This window comes from Salvelinus namaycush, chromosome 21 (assembly GCF_016432855.1).
Source record: "Salvelinus namaycush isolate Seneca chromosome 21, SaNama_1.0, whole genome shotgun sequence".
Classification (NCBI taxonomy): Eukaryota; Metazoa; Chordata; class Actinopteri; order Salmoniformes; family Salmonidae; genus Salvelinus; species Salvelinus namaycush.
In genome coordinates, this window is record NC_052327.1 from 46,795,923 (window position 1) to 46,818,789 (window position 22,867).

A 22,867-nucleotide genomic window follows, 5' to 3' on the forward strand; every position below is an offset into this window, starting at 1 on the left:
GCACCATGACCCACACAGCAGTTTCGGAGTAACCTAACGCTGGCCTCTTCACAGTCACACCATCACAGCTCAATCAATGGTGTCAATACGAGATGGTCTATTCTCGTGAGACAGAATGGTCGCTCTGACTAAAAGATCATTTCTTCTCGCTAATTGCTTTAGCTAATAGCAGATAAATTAGGCTTGAATGCTGGAGTGGCAGTGAGCACTATCAATCCGGTGATGAGTGTGATGGGTTGCTGTCAAATTGTCACTAATGTAGCGCATTAAAATATATGTCTTCCATTCTGGACAGCTGTTCTGAAAGTGTTGGATAGGAATTTAATGATACTGTCAATGGGAATAATACTGGTGATCGATTACGACAAAAAGTGTATTTCTTTCGAAGAAAAGCCATTACAAAAAGGATTTCCCCTGATGGATTGATAACTATAGTGTTTTGTTCTGTTGACCTATTTTTAAAAAGCACTAAGTATGTACACTACCGTTCAAAAGTTTGGGGTCACTTAGAAATATCCTTTTATTTTTTGGTTCATTAAAATAACATCAAATTGATCAGAAATACAGTGTAGACATTGTTAATGTTGTAAATGACTATTGTAGCTGGAAACGGCTGATTTATGGAATATCTACATAGGCGTACAGAGGCCCATTATCAGCAACCATCACTCCTGTGTTCCAATGGCACGTTGTGTTAGCTAATCAAAGTTTCTAGTTTAAAAAAAAAATGATAAACTTGGATTAGCTAACACAACGTGCCATTGGAACACAGGAGTGATGGTTGCTGATAATGGGCCTCTGTACGCCTATGTAGATATTCCATAAAAGATCTGCCGTTTCCAGCTAAAATAGTGATTTCCAACATTAACAATGTCTACACTGTATTTCTGATCAATTTTATATTATTTTAATGGTCAAAAAATATATTTTCTTTTAATAACAAGGACATTTCTAAGTGACCCCAAACTTTTGAACGGTAGTGTATGTGTGGCACGTGTCGTATGTGTTCTTACATGTGTGCATGTACACCTATTTGCTTCAATGACATGGGTGTGTGTGTTTTCAGGGACAGGATCTCTCCCTCGGACAGGGACTCCATGGTGAGCGCTGGGTCCGGTGATCGTGAGAAGGAGTTAGCCGAGGAGAACCTGAGAGCCTTCGCCATGCCCAACGACAGCAAGCAGGCCCGCAAGATCCCAATCAATGTTTTAAATGGCAAGTGTCCATGGCAACATTGGATCACATCCATGCTCTCACGTACACAGAGAGAAGAGGAGGAGGAGGGGGAGGAGAGGGGAGAGACAAAGAGAAAGAGCAACTCATGTTGAGAGGTTAAACAGGAGAATAGAGAGACTTTGAGGAAGAGATACAAGCAACTGATAGATAGACCAGGAGCGAAGGAGAGACAGAGAGAGACAGAAGGAGGAGAGACTGCGTTAGTGTGAAAGGGAGGTAGGCCTGTCTTGTGCCCCTCTGGCCTGGTTGCTGAGTGTGTAAACTGTGCAGACAGGGTCAACGCCAGCCAGGCACAGACTGAACCTGACTCACCACAGAGGAAAGGTTCCAGCAGTACGACGTCACATCCCTTCCTCCTGCTCTCTGCCGTACACTTACACACACTCACACTGTGTCTTACCAACACACACACACTACCTCTCACACACACACACTACCTCTCGCACACACACACTACCTCTCACACACACACACTACCTCTCACAAACACACACTACCTCTCGCACACACACACACACACTACCTCTCACACACACACACTACCTCTCACAAACACACACTACCTCTCGCACACACACACACACACTGTGTCTTACTCACACACACACACTACCTCTCGCACACACACGCTACCTCTCGCACACACACACACACTACCTCGCACACACACACACTACCTCACACACACACAAGCTAACAATCGCACACACACACTACCTCTCGCACACACACACACTACCTCTCGCACACACACACTACCTCTCGCACACACACACTACCTCTCGCACACACACACTACCTCTCACACACACACACACACACTACCTCTCGCACACACACACACACACACACTACCTCTCGCACAAACACACACTACCTCTCGCACACACACACACACTACCTCTCGCACACACACACACACTACCTCTCGCACACACACACACACTACCTCTCACAAACACACACTACCTCTCGCACACACACACACACTACCTCTCACAACACACACTACCTCTCGCACACACACACACACTACCTCTCGCACACACATTCTACCTCTCAGGGCTGCTCCTCAGCATGCTAAACACAGCCTCCGTCCCTTTTCCCCTTAGTCTAAATAGGCTTAGCTGAGGTTAGGAGACCAACTGTTATTATCAGCACTGGCATTTCTTCTTCTAAATGAGTTGCGCTGCCCTCTGCCTTGCCTGTCTGTCCTGATTCTGCTATGGATGTCCAAGACCTGACATAGCACTCAAAGTAGTGTATACACATGGTCCAAGACCTGACATAGCACTCAAAGTAGTGTATACACATGGTCCAAGACCTGACATAGCACTCAGTGTAGTGTATACACATAGTCCAAGACCTGACATAGCACTCAGTGGTGTATACACATGGTCCAAGACCTGACATAGCATATACACATGGTTCAATACCTGACATAGCACTCAGAGTAGCGTATACACATGGTCCAAGACCTGACATAGCACTCAGTGTAGTGTATACACATGGTCCAAGACCTGACATAGCACTCAGTGGTGTATACACTTGGTCCAAGACCTGACATAGAGTATACACATGGTTCAAGACCTGACATGGCACTCAGAGTAGTGTATACACATGGTCCAAGACCTGACATAGCACTCAGAGTAGTGTATACACATGGTCCAAGACCTGGCATAGCACTCGGTGTAGTGTATACACATGGTCCAAGACCTGACATAGCACTCAGAGTAGTGTATAGACATGGTCCAAGACCTGACATAGCACTCAGAGTAGTGTATACACAACTATGATGAGGTAGTGCAGAGCTATGCAAAGACTTCAAGTATTTTTTCTAATGTCTGAGACTGTCTCTGACCTAGGTCTATTGAAATGTAAGGACAAACTGTAGCTTATGTCAATATATTTCAAACAGGATTGCATTCTTTTTAACTTCAATCTTTCTTTCTGTTTTCCCTTAACTTTGTGGCTTGCAGGAAAGAATAGAATTGGTAAGAGTTATTATTCTGTCTGTCGGTGTTGTAGACATGAGGCTTTGTGACTTGTAGCTGCTGTCTGTGTGACCGTGATGTGACGTCCATTGTGTTATGATTGCTTTGTGTTGTGCATCTCATCAATCACCACTATTGAGATGTCACCTCCCAGAGGTGGGGAACAATGAATCTTGAACAACAAGCTTAGACCTTTTTCTTGTAGTTCCTTGTAGGCTACCAAACATCTGAATAAGTGTCTTACATTGGTAAACATCAGACTTGTCATCATTACCAATCATCTAGATAATGGTTAAATGATTCATCCAATTCAGTGCCGATAAGAATCATCCGTGCACAGAGAATGCTAGTTATTGTAAAAGAGAATTTGAGAACATTTGTTCTCATTGACTTCCCTTGCTGAATAAAGGATCTGCCCCCTGGTGGTGTAAAGAGTTACATGACACCTGTGACTTTTTTTATTTAACTAGGCAAGTCAGTTAAGAACAAATTCTTATTTACAATGACAGCCTACACCGGCCAAACCCAGATGACGCTGGGCCAATTGTGCACCGCCCTATGGGACTCCCAATCACGTCCAGTTGTGATACAGCCTGGAATCGAACCAGTTGTGATGTTGACCTTAAACAACCTCCCTGATCTCCTTCAGGTCCTCCTCCCATGAACGGCCATGACGAGCATCTCTCCTCTGCCTCAATCTTTGAGCATGTGGACCGCATGTCGCGCTCGGCCGACGGCACCCGTCGCCTGTCCAATAAGATTCAGCTGATCGCCATGCAGCCCATGGCTGTCCCGCCCCAGCACCACAGCCCCACTGTCAACGGTATTAACGGCAGAGGGCCAGAGACACACAGCAGCTTTAACAAGGAGGTGAGACACTGACCCGCCCACACACTAACACTCTTACGCAGACATGTATACAGATTACAGTAATGTCATTCATTACCTTACATGGAGCATGTATAAACAGTAGACGTCTGTGATCCTCTCTATTCTCCCTCCTGTCTGGACATACAGAGAAAATGGATTTTATGTCAATGAGACTAACCTACACTGAGTGTAGAAAACATCAGGAACACCTGCCCTTTCATGACATAGACTGACCAGGTGAAAGCTAGGATCCCTTATTGATGTCACTAGTTAAATCCACTTCAATCAGTGTGGATGAAGGAGAGGAGACAGGTTAAAGAAAGATTTTTAAGCCTTGATTATATATTTGTGCCATTCTGAGGCTGAATGGCAAGACAAAATATTGAAGTGCCTTTGAACGGGGTATGGTAGTAGGTGCCAGGCGCACCGGTTTGAGTGTGTCAAGAACTGCAACGCTGCTGGGTTTTTCACATCCAACAATTTCCTGTGTGTATCAGGAATGGTCCACCACCCAAAGGACATCCAGACAATTTGACACAACTGTGGGAAGCATTGGAGTCAACATGGGCCAGCATCCCTGTGGAACGCTTTCGACACCTTGTAGAGTCCATGCCCCGACGAATTGAGGCTGTTCTGAGGGCAAAAAGGGGTGCAACTCAATATTAGGAAGGGGTTCCTCATGTTTTATACACTCAGTGTATATAAATCATGGTTAAATGAAATATACATTATGTATAGTAAAGTTGCGTCTGGCCAGGTGTTTCTCACTGCAGTCATGTCTATTATTTAGATCCAGGTGGCGTTGAGGCATAAGTCTGAGATCGAGCACCACCGTAACAAGATCCGTCTGCGGGCCAAGAGGAAGGGTCACTATGACTTCCCTGCCATGGACGACATGGTAGACAATGGTCTGACCACTGACCCCAAGGACCAGGACCACATCTACCACAAGGCCCAGATGCAGATCGACAAGATCCTGGACCCTGACATCCACATGCCCTCACTGTTCATGGAGCCTAAAAAGAGGTCAGGGTTTTTTTGGGTAGAGGAGGGGTAGGGTGCACACAGGGAGGGGTGTGCGTACAGTAGGCAACATGTATCGGAGGAAGCTGCACACTGCAAAAAGTTAAATCTAAGCAAGTCTAAAGATCTTATATTGAGTGATAATTCACTTAAAAAAAGGTTTTCTTACCAAGCTAAATTATCAAATGTCAAATTTCAAGATATTTTTAAAGATATTTCACCTTAATCGTCTTAAGGTGTTTTTTTAATATCATTTAATTTTTTTATTTTGCCTTTTATTTAACCAGGAAAAGCCCATTGAGACCCAGATGTGTTTTACACCGAAAACACAATATGTATTTATATTAGCTCACCACAATAGCCAAACACACAACGCCATGTTTTCACCATGTTTCCACCGCATAGGTAGCTTTCACAAAACCCACAAATAGAGATAAAATTAATCACTAACCTTGAACTACTTCATCAGATGACAGTCTTATAACATCATGTTATACAATACATTTATGTTTTGTTCGAAAATGTGCATATTTGAGGTATAAATCGTAGTTTTACATTGCAGCCACCATCACAAATAGCACCAAAACAGCCAGAATAATTACAGAGAGCAACGTGAAATACATAAATACTCATCATAAAACATTTATGAAAAATACATGGTGTACAGCAAATGAAAGATAAACATCTTGTGAATCCAGCCAATATTTCCGATTTTTTTAAAGTGTTTTACAGCGAAAACACAATATATATTTCTATTAGCTCACCACAATAGCCAAACACACAACGCCTTTTATTCACCGCCAACATAGCTTTCACAAAATCCAGAAATAGAGATAAAATGAATCACTAACCTTTGGACAACTACATCAGATGACAGTCTTATAACATCATGTTATACAATACATTTATGTTTTGTTCGAAAATGTGCATATTTAGAGCTGCAAATCGTGGTTTTACATTGTGAATACGTAGCCACAATGCACCAAAATGTCCGGAGATATTTTGGACTGTCACCTAATCTAACCAAAGAACTCATCATAAACTTTACTAAAAAATACATGTTGTACAGCAAATGAAAGATACACTGGTTCTTAATGCAACCGCTGTGTTAGATTTTAAAAAATAACTTTAGTACAACATACAGCATGCAATATTGTGAGACAGCGCCCTACAATTCTCCGCCTTGTTGGAGCCAACATAAAACACAAAAATACGAAATAACATCATAAATATTCTCTTACTTTTGATGATCTTCCATCAGAATGTTGTGCAAGGAGTCCTAGTTACAGAATAAATCGTTGTTTGGTTTTAGAATGTACATTTCTTCTGTCGAATTAGCAACTTTGGCTAGCCATGTGGAGCTCACGTGTCCAAGAAATCGTTGCGCCCCGAACGAAAAATTCCAAAATTCCCAATAAACGTCGAATAAACTGGTCAAACTCGGTTGAAAATCCTACTTTCTTGATGTTCTTCTCATATATATCCAATAAAATCAGAGCCGGAGCATTTCGTAGTGTATACGTAACGCATTTCAGAAGACAATGTGGAGTTCCCCTGTGCGCCGTTGAAAACTGACAAAAGAGCGGACCTGTCACTCCAAAAGCTCTCATTCGGCCTCACATCAAGCTAGACACCCCATTCAACCTTCTACTGCCTGTTGACATCTAGTGGAAGGCGTATGAAGTGCATACAGATCCATAAATATAAGCCAGTTGAATAGGCAGGCCCTGACACAGAGTCTCATTTTCAGAATTTTCACTTCCTATATGGAAGTTTGCTGCCAAATGAGTTCAGTTTTACTCACAGATATAATTCAAACAGTTTTAGAAACTTCAGAGTGTTTTCTATCCAATAGTAATAATAATATGCATATTGTATGATCTAGAACAGAGTACGAGGCCGTTTAATTTGGGCACGATTTTTTCACAAAGTGAAAACAGCGCCCCCTCTTAAGAAGAAGTTTTAAGTAGCAACCACCTAGCAGACCGGGTATGGTAACTGCTGCTGGTGTAGGAGACCAGACTACAGAGGTAAAGAGGGAGTTTACCCAAAAGGGCTTTGTAGATGAACACATACAAATGTATCTTTCTGTGCAAATAAAGTGAGGTCCAACCTACCATTTGGTACAAGGTGCAATAGTGGGTGAGTGACTTGGCATTTGTAATAAAGCGCAAGGATGCATTATAAACAGAGTCCAGTCTCTGCAAGACGGAGGTTGCATGCACAAGTCACCATACTCAATTACAGAGAGAAAAGTGGCCTGAACAAGCTTCTTTCTATAGGGAAGCAAGACTTATTATGAAAATAAAAACCCAATTTCAATTTAAGCTTTGTCACAAGATTATCCACATGAACGTTAAAGGACAACTTGTCATCCAACCAAATATCTAGGTATTTTTTTATTGAATATCCAAAACATACAATATACTTGCAGTGAAGCCGCTCAACAACTACATCATACCAGTCATCCAACAGACTCCCATTCAGAGCGACACACAGAAGCATCCAGGGTCAATGCCCTGCTCAAGGGTACGTTGACAGATTTCCCACCAGGCCATATACCTAGGTATTTGTAGGAAGACACTTTTTCAATGGATAAGCCACCAGATGTGACAATGCTAATATTCTCTGGCAGAGTTCTAGCTCTGATAAAGGTAATGAATTTAGTTTTTTGTATATTCAAGACCAGTTTTTCAGTGACTGAAAAGCAGTCTGGAGCTCTTCAACAGCCTGTACCAGAGAAGGAGCACATGAATATATGACTGTATCATCTGCATATAGATGGTACTTTGCTGGTTGCATCCCATTTCCCAAATCATTAATACAAATTGAGAACAACACAGGAGCTAAATGGAACCCTGGGGGACACCTCTATTCATCTCAAGAAAGCTAGTTCCTAAATTACTTGTATTACGCTTTTTGGGGGTTAAAATAAGCAAAATTATCTGCCAATGACGTTAGATAATTTAGCTAGATAATTATTTTTAAGTTAATTGTCACTCTTATGATATCAGTATGTCTGTATGTTTCTCATTTTAAAACCTATTCTCAAGAGAATTAGTCATCCAGCTATTTTTGCAAATGACTGACAGAGAAAAATTATTTTTGGAGATGTACACCATCCAGAAATGTTTTGACAAATTTGTTTTGTTGTGATAACTTTGAACTCTGGAGAAACTTTCAGTGTCTTTCAGATTGTTCTGCATTGCATGCGTTTAGCAGTCACAATGAGGAGAAATCTACCGGTGTGAGAGACGTTTTGACATTGGACATTTTCCACATTTTGTTATGTTACAGCCTTATTCTAAAATGTATTAAATAAAACATTTTCCTCATCAGTCTACACATAATACCCAATAATGGCAAAGTGAAAACAGGCTTTTAGAAATGGTAGTAAATTTATTATAATAAAAACAAAAACAGAAATACCTTATTTACATAGGTATTCAGACCCTTTGCTATGAGACTCGAAATTGAGCTCAGGTGTGTCCTGTTTCCATTGACCATCCTTGAGATGTTTCTACGACTTGATTGGAGTCCACCTGTGGTAAATTCAATTGATTGGACATGATTTGGAAAGGCACACACCTGTCTATATAAGGTCCCACAGTTGACAATGCATGTCAGAGTAAAAACCAAGCCATGAGGTCGAAGGAATTGTCCTTAGAGCCCCGAGACAGGATTGTGTCGAGGCACAGATCTGGGGAAGGGTACCAAAACATTTCTGCAGCATTGAAGGTCCCCGATAACACAGTGGCCTCCATCATTCTTAAATGGAAGAAGTTTGGAACCACCAAGACTTTTCCTAGAGCTGTCCGCCTGGCCAAACTGAGCAATCGGGAGAAAGGCCTTGGTGAGGGAGGTGACCAAGATCCTGATGGTCACTCTGACAGAGCTTCAGAGTTCCTCTGTGGAGATGGGAGAACATTCCAGAAGGACAAACATCTCTGCAGCACTCCATCAATCAGGCCTTTATCGTAGAGTGACCAGACGGAAGCCACTCCTCAGTAAAAGGCACCTGACAGCCACCGCTTGGAGTTTGGCAAAAGGCACCTAAAGATTCTTACACCATGAGGAACAAGATTCTCTGGTCTGATGAAACAAAAATTGAACTCTTTGGCCTGAATGCCAAGCGTTACATCTGGAGGACACCTGGCACCATCCCTACGGTGAAGCATGGTGGTGGCAGCATCATGCTGTGGGGATATTTTTCAGCGGCAGGGACTGGGTAGTCAGGATCGAGGTAAAGATGAATGGAGCAAAGTACAGAGAGATCCTTGATGAAAAACTGCTCCAGAGCACTCAGGACCTCAGACTGAGGCAAAGGTCCACCTTCCAACAGGAAAACAACCCTAAGCACTCAGCTAAGACAGCGCAGGAGTGGCTTCGGGACAAGTCTCCGAATGTCCTTGAGTGGCCCAGCCAGAGCCCGGACTTGAACCTGATCGAACATCTCTGGAGAGACCTGAAAATAGCTGTGCAGCAACGCTCCCCATCCAACCTGACAGCTTGAGAGGATCTCCAGAGAAGAATGAGAGAAACTCCCCAAATACAGGAGTGCCAAGCTTGTAGCGTCAGACCCAAGAAGACTCGCTGCCAAAGATGCTTCAACAAAGTACTGAATAAAGGGTCTGAATACTGTAAAACTTTTAATGCTTTGTCATTATGGGTTATTGTGTGTAGATTGATGGGATAAAAACAATTTATTCCATTTTAGAATAAGGCTGTAACAAAATTTGGAAATATTCAAGGGGTCTGAAAACTTTCCAAATACACTGTAACATATTATAAAAATGCACCTTCAGTTTGCAAACATGTTAGGGAAACAGAAAAAGCTATCTCCATTAAATAATAAACCCTGAACAGTCTGATGTCTCTATTCAAATTGCTGGGATTCCATTCCAAACGACCAGTAGATGATTCCTGGCCTAAAAGTTTTGATTCTGTCTCTGTGGTTGCATCTGGAATAGAGCCCTATTCCCTATATAGCGCACTACTTTTGAGTGTACTTCTTTTGAGTGCACTATATAGGTAAAAAGTAGTGCAGTATAGGGAATAGGGTGCCATTTTCAGACCAAGTGGTCAACATTTGTGCGCTATAGGGAATAGGGTGCCATTTTAGTGTGTTTGGGCTACTACTCTGTATTGACATGTGTCTCAGTGGCAGGGGGAGGCGTTCTCCCAAGCAGAAGAAGAAGCACCAGCTGAACGGCAGCCTGACTGACGCAGACAAGGACCGCCTCATCTCCAACGACAGTGATGGCACCTACAGGAAATACCCTGGGGTCAACAACGTGGCCTATGTGGTGGGTATACCTGTGGAACATATTGTATACACCAGTGGAGGCTGGTGGGAGGAGCTATAAGGACTGACTCATTGTAATGGCTGGAATGGGAAATGGAACAGAATCAAACATATGGAAGCCACGTTTGAGTCCGTTCCATTTATCCCATTCTATATTCCTTTAATAGCTCCTCCCACCAGCCTCCACTGGTACACTCACACAGACAAACCACTCACACAGACATACCACTCACACAGACAAACATACATCAATATTCTTCCAATGGAGATCTCAATCAGAGCAAGGATAAAAGGGTGCTTTACTTTGGGGGGGGAGTTAAGTTCCTTGCTCAACAACAGGAGGGTATGGGATCAGAGAGCAGGCGCACAGTGTCTATATCACATTACACTTACTTTTGTATATGTACATAGAGACGCCGCCAATCGTTGGTCATGGAAATTTGGTTAAATGTCGTGGAGAAGTCATGGAAAAGTCATGAAATTCCATCTCAAAATGTGTATGAACCCTGTATTGTTCCCAGTCGGACCCTGACCAGGCCCCAGAGTCTGGGACCCCCTCCCCCAACGGCGACGTGTACCTGGGCCACATCTCGCCCCCTCCGGGGCACGCTCCTCCCCCGCCCCCCTACATGCCCCCCCAGCCCTCCATCGAGGAGGCCAGGCAGCAGATGCACTCCCTGCTGGACGATGCCTTCGCCCTGGTCTCCCCCACCTCCCAGGGCAGCACGGCCGGCATCACCCTGCCCGGGGTCAACTCCAACCCCCCCAGCTCCAGCCCCCCACCTCGTGGTGGAGCCCGCCCCTGGGGTACTACCTACCCAGCCCTCAGCCCTTTCTCCTCAGTAAGTACTAGGCCTTTCAATATTGATTACCTAGCACAACTGTACTGTAACCTATTGATTACCTAGCACAACTGTACTGTAAATGTGACTTCAGCCTGCTCTGGAATACTCTACATATATGTTCCGATTTAAATTAACTCTGATTATATTAGAAAGATTTACAGAATTATATACACTGAGTATACCAAACATTAGGAACACCTTCCTAATATGGAGCATCACCCCCCTATTTGCCCTCAGAACAGCCTCAATTTGTCAGGGCATAGGCTCTACAAGGTGTCGAAAGCGTTCCACAGGGATACTGGCCCATGTTGACTCCATTGCTTACCACAGTTCTGTCAAGTTGGCTGGATGTCCTTTGGGTCGTGGGCCATTTTTGATACACATAAGAAACATTTGTGTGTGGAAAAACCCAGCAGCTTTCTAGTTCTTGACACAAACCGGTGCGCCCTCTAAATGGCACACAATGTCTCAATTGTCTCGAGGCTTAAAAATGCTTCTTTAACCTGTCTCCTCCCCTTCATCTACAATGATTCAAGTGGATTTAACAAGTGACATCAATAATTTTTTTAATTGTTATTTAACTAGGCAAGTCAGTTAAGAACAAATTCTTATTTACAATGACGGCCTACCCCGGCCAACGCTGGGCCCATTGTGCGCCGCCCAATCACGGCCAGATGTGATGTAGCCTGGATTCAAACCAGGCACTGCAGTGACGCCTCTTGCACTGAGATACAGTGCCTTAGACCGCTGCGCCACTCGGGAGGCTAATAAGGGATCATAGATTTCACCTGGTCAGTCTGTCATGGAAAGATCAGGTGTTCTTAATGTTTTGTGTACTCAGACGAAGGAGCAGTATATCATAAATTATGTATATGAATCAGGGAGTTTCCAGTCCTGATGCAACGGCTTCAAACAAATGCCAACACTATATTTATAGTGGATATGCCATCGCTTTAGATTTACACTGCATTCCTTTCTTAAATATAACACTGTCTGCTGTTCAAAATTCATTTTAGGGCATTTGAAGCAAGACCAGAACATATATGCTACAGATTATAGGCTATTTGATCAGAGCAAATAGTCTATTCAGCTGCTCTAAATAAATATTTTCTTAGACCGTTCCTGTTTTGTTTTATAAAGTTCACCCCCAGTCATTTGAAATGAATTCAGAGAGTAAGAGCTCTGTCTAAAACCAGGCCAATATATAACCAGTTAGCTAGCTCAGGTGTAGAAAGAGTTCTGAATTCCTCTGTTCTGGTTCAGTGCATTAGCCTTCTCTGAAAGGTCACTTTTAGAGAAGGAAAATAACATCCAACACAAACCAGAAAAGCCCATAGGTTATTTAAACATGTTTCCTGCAAAACACCAATTACTGTGCTGTACGATTCTAGACTCTCAGCCAAAATGTATCAAAGGGTCATGTAAAATTCAGTCAATAGAAATATCCATGTTATGCTCCAGCTTTATCTTGATTTATTCTGGGTTATTGGGTGCTATCTGTTTTGATTGTACATGATCTGCAAGCTTCAGTGAGGTCCCTGGAGTTTTCCCAGTGTCTGTGTGTCTTTGTCCTGACAATATGCCTGTTTCTCTCCTCAGAGATACGCTGAGTTAGGAATGTCCCCTCCTTCACTCCAAGGCTTACAACAGAGGTGAGTAGCTTACCACAGAGATACAATATCATGTGTATATGCGTCATAATATGTTATTGAATGTAATACTATGTGTAGCTAACTAACTCTGAGAGAAAAGGAGGAGTATTTTTTATTAAGTTTTCCTCAGATGACTCTAGGCTACATTGATCCATACATTATCTATGGTCTCATAGCCCCAGTTCTTTAGTGGGGGGATGCTCTCCCTTGCAGGTGTCTATGCGCAGGCCAGGGAGTTGGGCCTCATACATGATTTAGTCTGGACCATCTTTATTTGATGGGCTCCTAACTGCCCAATAAAACACAGACATGGTGGCGATTGCTTTGGTCGATCTTCTTTTGGATAATTGATTAGTTTACACACCCAGGCAAATACTTATATGTAGAGACACACGTGTACACGTCACACACACAAACACACATACCACACACTGAAATATTGACCGACACTTCTGTACAATTGATGCATGATACAATAGAAGCTATGATATTGTTCTGTAGGAACAGTATTTGAGATTGTGTGTATTTCAGACAGGGCCTGGGCTTCAGCTACCCACCAGGTGACCCAGGACATGTTGACCAGCTCCCCCCAGAGAGCCACTACTCCACCAGGGGCCTGTACACTGAAGACCTGCCCTCGTCTACCAGGCCACGGCCAGTAGGGGGCACCACAGGTACACATACGGGTGCATGCACGCACACGCACACACACACAACTCAACATTCACTGAATGTATGCCATTGTGTCTAAGCCAGACCACTCACCCCCTCCCATAAACCTGCCAGCCTCAAACAGCCTTGTCTCTATTGAATAATTAAAGAGTCTGGGGTTGGCTGTGGGCTTGCTGTGAGAGTTCATATACAGTTGAAGTCGGAAGTTTACATACACTTAGGTTGGAGTTATTAAAACTAGTTTTTCAACCACTCCACTTCTTGTTTACAAACTATAGTTTTGGCAAGTCGGTTAGGACATCTACTTTGTGCATGACACAAGTAATTTTTCCAACAATTGTTTACAGATAGATTATTTCACTTATAATTCACTGTATCACAATTCCAGTGGGTCAGAAGTTTACATACACTAAGTTGACTGTGCCTTTAAACAGCTTGGAAAATTCCAGAAAATGATGTCATGGCTTTAGAAGCTTCTGATAGGCTAATTGACATTATTTGAGTCAATTGGAGGTGTACTTGTGGATGAATTTCAAGGCCTACCTTCAAACTCTGTGCCTCTTTGTTGATATCATGGGAAAATCAAAGGAAATCAGCCAAGATCTCAGAAAATAAATTGTAGATCTCCACAAGTCTGGTTCATCCATGGAAGCAATTTCCAAACACCTGAAGGTACCACGTTCATCTGGGACCACGCATTGTCATACCGCTCAGGAAGGAGACGCATTCTGTCTCCTAGAGATGAATGCACTTTGGTGCGACAAGTGCAAATCAATCCCAGAACAACAGCAAAGGACCTTGTGAAGATGCTGGAGGAAACAGGTACAAAAGTATCTATATCCACAGTAAAACGAGTCCTATATCGACATAAGCTGAAAGGCCACTCAGCAAGGAAGAAGCCACTGCTCCAAAACCGCCATAAAAAAGCCAGACTACGGTTTGCAACTGCACATAGGGGCAAAGATCATACTTTTTGGAGAAATATCCTCTGGTCTGATGAAACAAAAATAGAACTGTTTGACCATAATGACCATCGTTATGTTTGGAGGACAAAGGAGGAGGCTTGCAAGCCGAAGAACACCATCCCAACTGTGAAGCACAGGGGTGGCAGCATCATGTTGTGGGGGTGTTTTGCTGCAGGAGGCACTGGTGCATTTCACAAAATAGATGGCATCATGAGAAGGGAAAATGTGGTGGATATATTGAAGCAACATCTCAAGACATCAGTCAGGAAGTTAAAGCTTGGTCGCAAATGGGTCTTCCAAATGGACAATGACCCCAAGCATACTTCCAAAGTTGTGGCAAAATGGCTTAATTAAGGACAACAAAGTCAAGGTATTGAAGTGGCCATCACAAAGCCCTGACCTCAATCCTATAGAACATTTGTGGGCAGAACTGAAAAGTGTGTATGAGCAAGGAGGCCTACAAACCTGACTCAGTTACACCAGCTCTGTCAGGAGGAATGGGCCAAAATTCACCCAACTTATTGTGGGAAGCTTGTGGAAGGCTACCCGAAATGTTTGACCCAAGTTAAACAATTTAAAGGCAATGCTACCAAATACTAATTGAGTGTATGTAAACTTCCGACCCACTGGGAATGTGATGAAAGAAATAAAAGCTGAAATAAATCATTCTCTCTTCTATTATTCTAACATTTCACATTACTAAAATAAAGTGGTGATCCTAACTGACCTAAGACAGGGAATTTTTACTTGGATTAAATGTCAGGAATTGTGAAAAACTGAATTTAAATGTATTTGGCTAAGGTGTATGTAAACTTCCGACTTTAACTGTATATATGGACTCTGCCTGCTTGAGTGCTGGTGCTGCACAGAGTGCATTTCAACTGAAGGATTGCATCAAAGCATATTAGAAGTGACAGAGGATTAAGTGTCAAAAATGGCTGAGGGTTGATGTGTTTTTTGTGTGTGTGTGTGCGCGTATCTGTTTGTAGGTAACCAGCTCAATCACCTGAACCAGGTGGATCTTGGGAGCCGGATCAAGGGGGGGTACCCATTGGGGGGCAGGGCACCTCCAGGTCAGACTGGAGGCTCAGGTTGGGCACCCTACTCTGACGGTGACTTCAGACCCACCAGAGACCCTGTGAGTCCTGCTCTGGCTTCACACTGCCTTATGAGACTTACTGTACCTCCATTTTCCTCTTCAAGCTGTCCTCTAAATATACAGGACAATGACATGCTTGTTGTTCTATGCTCTATTGCTGCTCCATATCTGTTTGACTTCTGTAGTTCTGGATGTTGGTTCACTCTAGTTCTTCTACCTCCCAGCTGTCAATCTGTACATGAACTATCCCTTAATATATATCGGTAAGTGTAGAGAAATGTCCTATTTTCTCCTTAACTCTTCTCTTTTGCCTCTTCTTCGTTCCCTCCTTCCCTGTGTGCTTCAGGTTCTTCTGGGCTACCCTGACTCCTCCTCTATGTTCCAGATTCCTAGTAGGAGTGCCCTAAGGGAGCCCTCTGCCCACCTGGACATCTACCCCCCCGAGGAGTCCTCTCCCCCCAACCACTCCTCAGCCTCCCTCATCAAGGCCATCAGGGAGGAGCTGCTGCGCCTCTCCCAGAAACAGCAAGCCGTGCCCAGTTACCACAGCTGAGACAGACGGCCTCCTCTGGTCCTCACTGAACCTCTACTGCTACATCCACCAGTCATACCGCTGCCCCTGCCTGCCTGCTCCAACCTAGCAATGCTTCCCATGGAAGTTCCTTTGTACAGGAGAGAGACAGTACTGCTGGGCTGCGTCAAGGTGGCTATTGGCAAACTAGACCAAACTGAATGAGATGACATCATATATGCCACTAGTAGCCTAAGCATAGATGGGGTCATTATATGAATGACCTGTTCTCTAAGCTCTGGCTCTCTGACCCAGACTCCTGTCTCTGACCCAGACTCCTGTCTCTGACCCAGACTGTCCTATAGCATACAGTGTACTACAGTATAAGTGACCCTAGAGGTTTAAGGGAGAAGGTGTGAACTGAATGGTTGGCCATGACCACTGATCCCTGCCCAGTTGTTTTTAATTTGAGGTGTTGTTGCTTTTGTTCTTTTTAAACAGCAGTCTAGACTGTGTGTGTGTGATGATGATGATAATAAATGTAAATGTAAATGTAAATAATAAGCAATGTAATTTGATATTCTCTCTCATGCTGCCTTGACATCCTAACAATATTTTACAGTACAGTGGTCTTTCTCTATCTGTAGAACATCTTTCATTTAGGCTCCAAACATTGATACCATGTTACCTTTAACGGGTGATGCTTCTTACCATTACTATACAGGTTTTGTTTTTGAAGAGGCTCTTCTCCTCCATCTTCTGGTGCTTCTTTAAACGCTTTGTGTTTTCTGCCATGATATTGAGGGGTGATATGCACACTCCGTGAAACCAGTATTCCCAGGTGCTGGATGAAGTTGTTCTACATTGTTTTACGCCATGAGCCACACAATGCCTTGTGTTGTGACAGAGTGAGTCAGTTCAACTGTCTCAATCTACTATACAGCTAAAGTCAGAGTTTGGGGGGACAACACTAGACACAGAGAGCTGCAATAATTATACTGCAGCTACTCCCATACATTATTATTTATTTAACCAGGAAGGGCTCATTGAGATTTGAAATCTCTTTTTCAAGAGCGTCCTGGCAAAGATGAGCAGCACCAAGTCATTACACCATAACAGACAAACCACAAGTAATCTAGTAAAAACCACAGGGATATAATGAAATCATAAAACAACAAAGGCATTCCAAGGCGATGGCGCAGAGTACATAAAAGCCCTTTTACCAAATTCAGTTTGGACATACGGAACAGTTAGCAGGATAAAGTCCTGCGAACGAAGAGAGTACCCACCACATTTCTGAAAAATAAAAATGCCCAAATAAAATGGTAATAAACATTACTTTACCAATGCAACTACATTGACTTTGTTGTCAACATCTTCAGCACAATGTCCATATTTGACCTTATATATCCAGGTTGTTGAGGATGCTACCTTGTTAAGACTTTAAATGCCAACATATGGTGAACTGATATGACAACATTATTTCTATAGATATTACACTAAGATCATTTATTGTGTATAATAATTAATTTGTGGCATTTTATAACGTTTTCTGACCTGCAAACAAATCTAAATGATTGACAGTACCTTTACATGTAGATTGCAGTGCCTATTCAATTGTATGAATCTAACAGATCCGGCAATCTGATCTATTTAATTCACTGTATGCAAACTACTGGGTTGCACTTGGCTTTTCTCAGTGAATATCCTTCAGGCCACACCAACTGAAATGTAATTGAAAGATTCATAGGTCAAGTCAATTATGCATTGTATTGCTGAAGGAAATGCAGTATTTTCTCAGCTGAGAAACAGGGTCAGTGCTCACACGCGTTCAATCTCCAGGGTATTCTTCATCTATTTCCTCCTTTTTTCATGCACTATTGACATGTTCAGCTACGTGTACTGTGTTTTAATTGTTCAGTTTACTGCTCAGTCAATCTGTCAACTTGAGATGTATTGTGCATTTTATGTTCTTTTTATTCTTGAATGGACTTGCCTCCGTGTTTTATTTGCTCCATATGTCTTTGTTCAATATTTTTTTTTTACATTTTGTTCAGTAACGTTTTCAACAAACTCCACACACATTGCTTTGCTGTGGGCATTGAAGTGATGTTTCATTTCAATAAAATAAAAGATAAATTATTGATTTTAGTTGTAGGGTTAAGCTACATTTATTCACTAACTTGGATAGATGAATACTATATCAGTGTTGAACATTGTCCCAAGGTTTCACTCCACAACACTCTTATCCAAAGCAACTTACAGGAGCAATTAGTGCCTTGCACAAGGGAACATCAACAGATTTTTCTCCTAGTCAGCTCAGGGATTTGAACTAGTGGCCTTGTGGTTACTGCCCTAACACTCTTAACCACTAGGCTACATGCACCGGCTACAGTACTGTACACCAGACACACACTACTATGGCTCCTCATGACCAACATGTACCTTATGGATCCCCCTCCCTTTGGTGCTCTCATACTAATGCCCCCCATCCTGTCTCATACTACTTGCCTGTCTGTCTGTTCGAGAGTCTTAACCCGGCTCTGTTCACTCCAACAAAAACTGGCTGTATGGGTTCATAGTACAGTACTGTATGGCATTTTGTAACTACTGTAGTCTCAATATTAAGTTAAAGGATTTTCTCTCAGCAAGGGTTCTATAGGTCTTAACAGTTGGTGCTAAAGTGTGTGGTTTAGCACCATCTAATATTCAACACTGTTTCTGGATGTAGTCTAAGATTTTCACCCATGCAGTTAGATTGTAAACTGAGTTACGTGTAGTGATTTCACTCCTAGTTGGTCTGATTGGCTTCATTCACAACACTGTGCTGTACCATACTGTACTGGAAAAGAGTGTCTGTTAAATGACAAATGTACAATGTACTGTATGCCTCCACCTGCTGGTTCTGCAACTCCCATGCACATCTCTCAGATTTAATGAGAGACGTTTTCCCTTTGTTTTTGACTGTTGTCTTGTTTTATTGTGAAGATCATACTTTGTGTTGGCTGGACCAACCATGTTTAATGTGTTTGACTTGAGTTAAGTTGCATGTTTCATTCATGTACACTACCGTTCAAAAGTTTGGGGTCACTTAGAAATGTCCTTGTTTTTGAAAGAAAAGCAAATTTTTCAGAAATACAGTGTAGACATTGTTAATGTTGTAAATGACTATTGTAGCTGGAAATGGCAATTTTTTAATGGAATATCTACATATGCGTACAGAGGCCCATTATCAGCAACCATCACTCCTGTGTTCCAATGACACGTTGTGTTAGCTAATCCAAGTTTATCATTTTAAAAGGCAGAGTTGCAAAGAAAAAGCCATATCTCAGACTGGCCAATAAAAATAAAAGATTGAGATGGGCAAAAGAACACAGACACTGGACAGAGGAACTCTGCCTAGAAGGCCAGCATCCCGGAGTCGCCTCTTCACTGTTGACGTTGAGACTGGTGTTTTGCGGGTACTATTTATTGAAGCTGCCAGTTGAGGACTTGTGAGGCGTCAGTTTCTCTAACTAGATACACAAATGTACTTGTCCTCTTGCTCATTTGTGCACCGGGGCCTCCCACTCCTCTTTCTATTCTGGTTAGAGCCAGTTTGCGCTGTTCTGTGAAGGGTGTAGTACACAGCGTTGTATGAGATCTTCAGTTTCTTGGCAATTTCTCACATGGAATAGCCTTAATTTCTCAGAACAAGAATAGACTAACGAGTTTCAGAAGAAAGTTCTTTGTGTGTGGCCATTTTGTGCCTGTAATCGAACCTACAAATGCTGACGCTCCAGATACTCAACTAGTCTAAAGAAGGCCAGTTCTATTGCTTCTTTAATCAGCACAACAGCTTTCAGCTGTGCTAACATAATTGCAAAAGGTTTTTCTAATGATCAATTAGCCTTTTAAAAGGATAAACTTGGATTAGTTAACACAAATTGCCACTGGAACACAGGAGTGATGGTTGTGGATAATGGGCATCTACTCCTATTTAGATATTCCATAAAAAATCTGACGTTTCCAGCTACAATAGTCATTTACAACATTAACAATGTCTCACTGTGTTTCTGATCAATTTGATGCTATTTTAATGGACACATTTTTTTGCTTTTCTTTCAAAAAGGACATTTCTAAGTGACCCCAAACTTTTGAACAGTAGTGTAAGGCTGTGTGTGGTTTGTTTTTCATTTGTGTTGTGCATGCTGTTCCAAAAGAAAAGCTTTTAAAAACCAATTAAACCCAAGTTGCTTGTGTCCTAAGTTATTTAATACTGTATTATTCTATCGCCATGAGTATAACATGCAACTGATTAAGAAGCAAAACATATTTCATTCTCACATAACATCTGCTTATCATTCTAATTTTCCCCTGAAAGTAGTTTGTAAAATGATGATTATGTATTTTGCAGAGCACACAATTTCTCTGTGTATGCAGTTTATTTCTTAATACAGTTATCTTAGCAGTGCTGTTTCATCCAGGGAGGTCCATCTGGTTTTCATAGGCTGCTACAGTAATGCATTCATGTCCGAAGACGTTAAGTACCAGATGCAACCACACGGTGGTGCCATCTCATTACAAAATACCATGTGGTGAGCTTCATTCACTTCTAAACAAAGAGAACGCTCTGTTGAAAGTGAGGTCATCACTCTTGTAAGACGGGTGAGTGTGTGTTTGAGTAAATATGTAGTTCACAGGATGTTGGTGGCACCTTTATTGGGGAGAATGGGCTCGTGGTAATGTCTGGAGCAGAATTAGTGGAATGGTATCAAATACATGGTTTCCAGGTGTTTGATGCCATTCCATTTGCTACGTTCCAGCCATTATTATGAGCCGTCCTCCCCTCAGCAGCCTCCACTGGTGTAGTGTGTGTGGCATCATTTAGCCTAATGCAGATACTTGAGAATGTACGAAATGTTCTCCCTTTAAACATTTTAGACCCTGGCAACAATGTGGAAGTGAGGAGAATGTGTTATGGATGAATGTGCATCTGTAGCCTCCAGGCATCAATGTAATTTGTAACAACAGTGATAAACAGTGTAGGTGCATAACTGCTCATAAGAGATGTGGAAAGTACAGTACAGTATCAAAGCTTAAAACTGTACGCATTGTTACCAATGGAAATCCACTCCACTCACTACTAAGACAACCCAAGCCTATCATAATGTAGGCTACTGTTGGTTTCCAGTACCTTTACATTGTTGCCTTTTTGTTGTGTGGTTACTAGGACACAGACCCCCTAGAGCTCCCAGCCTCCCACTGTGTTTACCATGCCATTCACAGGGTTAGTAGCATTGACAGTAGCTAATGTGCTCCTATGTTGCACAACCTGCACTTACAACAAAGTCGGCTCAGGTGCTTTAGCATGGTAGTAAGGAGGGAGGGGTGAATGGGGATTGGTGACTGATTTGGATGACAGGTGTCAATGGTATTGACTACCAGTCTGTCTGTGATGCACGATAGAACATTCCCTTGAGGGAATCCAATAGTAAAGTAATGTTAAGATACATGTTTCAAAATTTCCCTTTGAATGTAGTGTGCTACAGTACAGTGTTTTCACATTAGACAATACACTACCCATTACAATTGACTGAATATCATATTTCCATCATTTTCATCCCATGTGTGATCAAAGGTGTGATCTTTGAAGACATATTTCACAATGTTTAGTAGGCACTAGTTTGTATCAAGCCTGTCTTGAGCATTTGGCCATAGGTTCTCATCGGCATCGCTCTAAATATCCTCATTTTTTATGCATTTTGGAAAAAATCTTTTGGCATGGCGAATCCAAGCCTGACATACAGTGACTGAGTGTTTAAAACATTAAGAACACCCTCCTAATATTGAGTTGCAACCCCCTCCCCTTTGCCCTCAGAACAGCCTCAATTTGTCGGGGCATGGACTCCACAAGGTGTCGGAAGCGTTCCACATGGATGCTGGGATGCTGGCCCATATTGACTCCAATGCTTCCCACAGTTGTGTCAAGTTGGCTGGATGTCCTTTGGGTGGAGGACCATTCTTTATACACACGGGAAACTGTTGTTTGTGAAAAACACAGCAGCCTTGCAGTTCTTGACACAAACTGGTGTGCCTGGCACCTACTGCCATACCCCATTCAAAGGCACTTCAATATTTTGTCTTGCCCATTCACCATCTGAATAACACGCATACACAATCCATGTCTCAATTGTCTCAAGGTTTAAAAATCTTTCTTTAATCTGTCTCCTCCCCATCGTCTACACTGATTGAAGTGGATTTAACAAGTGACATCAATAAGGGATTATAGCTTTCACCTGGTCAGTCTGTTATGGAAAGAGCAGGTTCATAATGTTTTGTACACTTAGTGTAGGTCTGTATTGAAATCATTGCATGCTTCATTCATGGCCTGAAGGAGGGTGGTACGCTCATGGGGATAGCAATTTACATCTTCCACCTGTATTGTACTTATTTGACTATTTGGATCAAAATTAGCTTCTGCAGAAGCAGCAGCTACTCCTTCTGGAGACCACAAAACACACAAAATGTGACAAGTAACAAAACACTGATACATTGATAGACAAGGACAGTCACACAAATTTAACATACTGTACCCTTTAGTAATCCTGTCTGTCCTGGAGGGGCCTGGACCCTGTAGTAATCCTGTCTATCCTGGAGGGGCCTGGACCCTTTAGTAATCCTGTTTGTCCTGGAGGGGCCTGGACCCTTTAGTA

The 22,867-nt window shown here is 42.4% G+C and overlaps 1 protein-coding gene across 1 annotated transcript in view; it reads left to right on the forward strand.

The window, feature by feature from the left end:
* LOC120065931 (UPF0606 protein KIAA1549-like) overlaps positions 1 to 16,730 on the forward strand; it is an 80,955-nt gene extending 64,225 nt beyond the window's left edge. The window contains exons 12-20 of the mRNA XM_039016972.1: positions 1,067 to 1,257; positions 3,880 to 4,100; positions 4,891 to 5,126; positions 10,285 to 10,429; positions 10,950 to 11,270; positions 12,873 to 12,925; positions 13,457 to 13,599; positions 15,552 to 15,700; positions 16,008 to 16,730. Of these exons, the coding sequence (XP_038872900.1) occupies positions 1,067 to 1,257; positions 3,880 to 4,100; positions 4,891 to 5,126; positions 10,285 to 10,429; positions 10,950 to 11,270; positions 12,873 to 12,925; positions 13,457 to 13,599; positions 15,552 to 15,700; positions 16,008 to 16,214 (1,666 nt within the window). The 3' untranslated portion in view covers positions 16,215 to 16,730. The remainder of the gene's footprint in view (positions 1 to 1,066; positions 1,258 to 3,879; positions 4,101 to 4,890; positions 5,127 to 10,284; positions 10,430 to 10,949; positions 11,271 to 12,872; positions 12,926 to 13,456; positions 13,600 to 15,551; positions 15,701 to 16,007) is intronic.
* Positions 16,731 to 22,867: the final 6,137 nt, after the last annotated feature.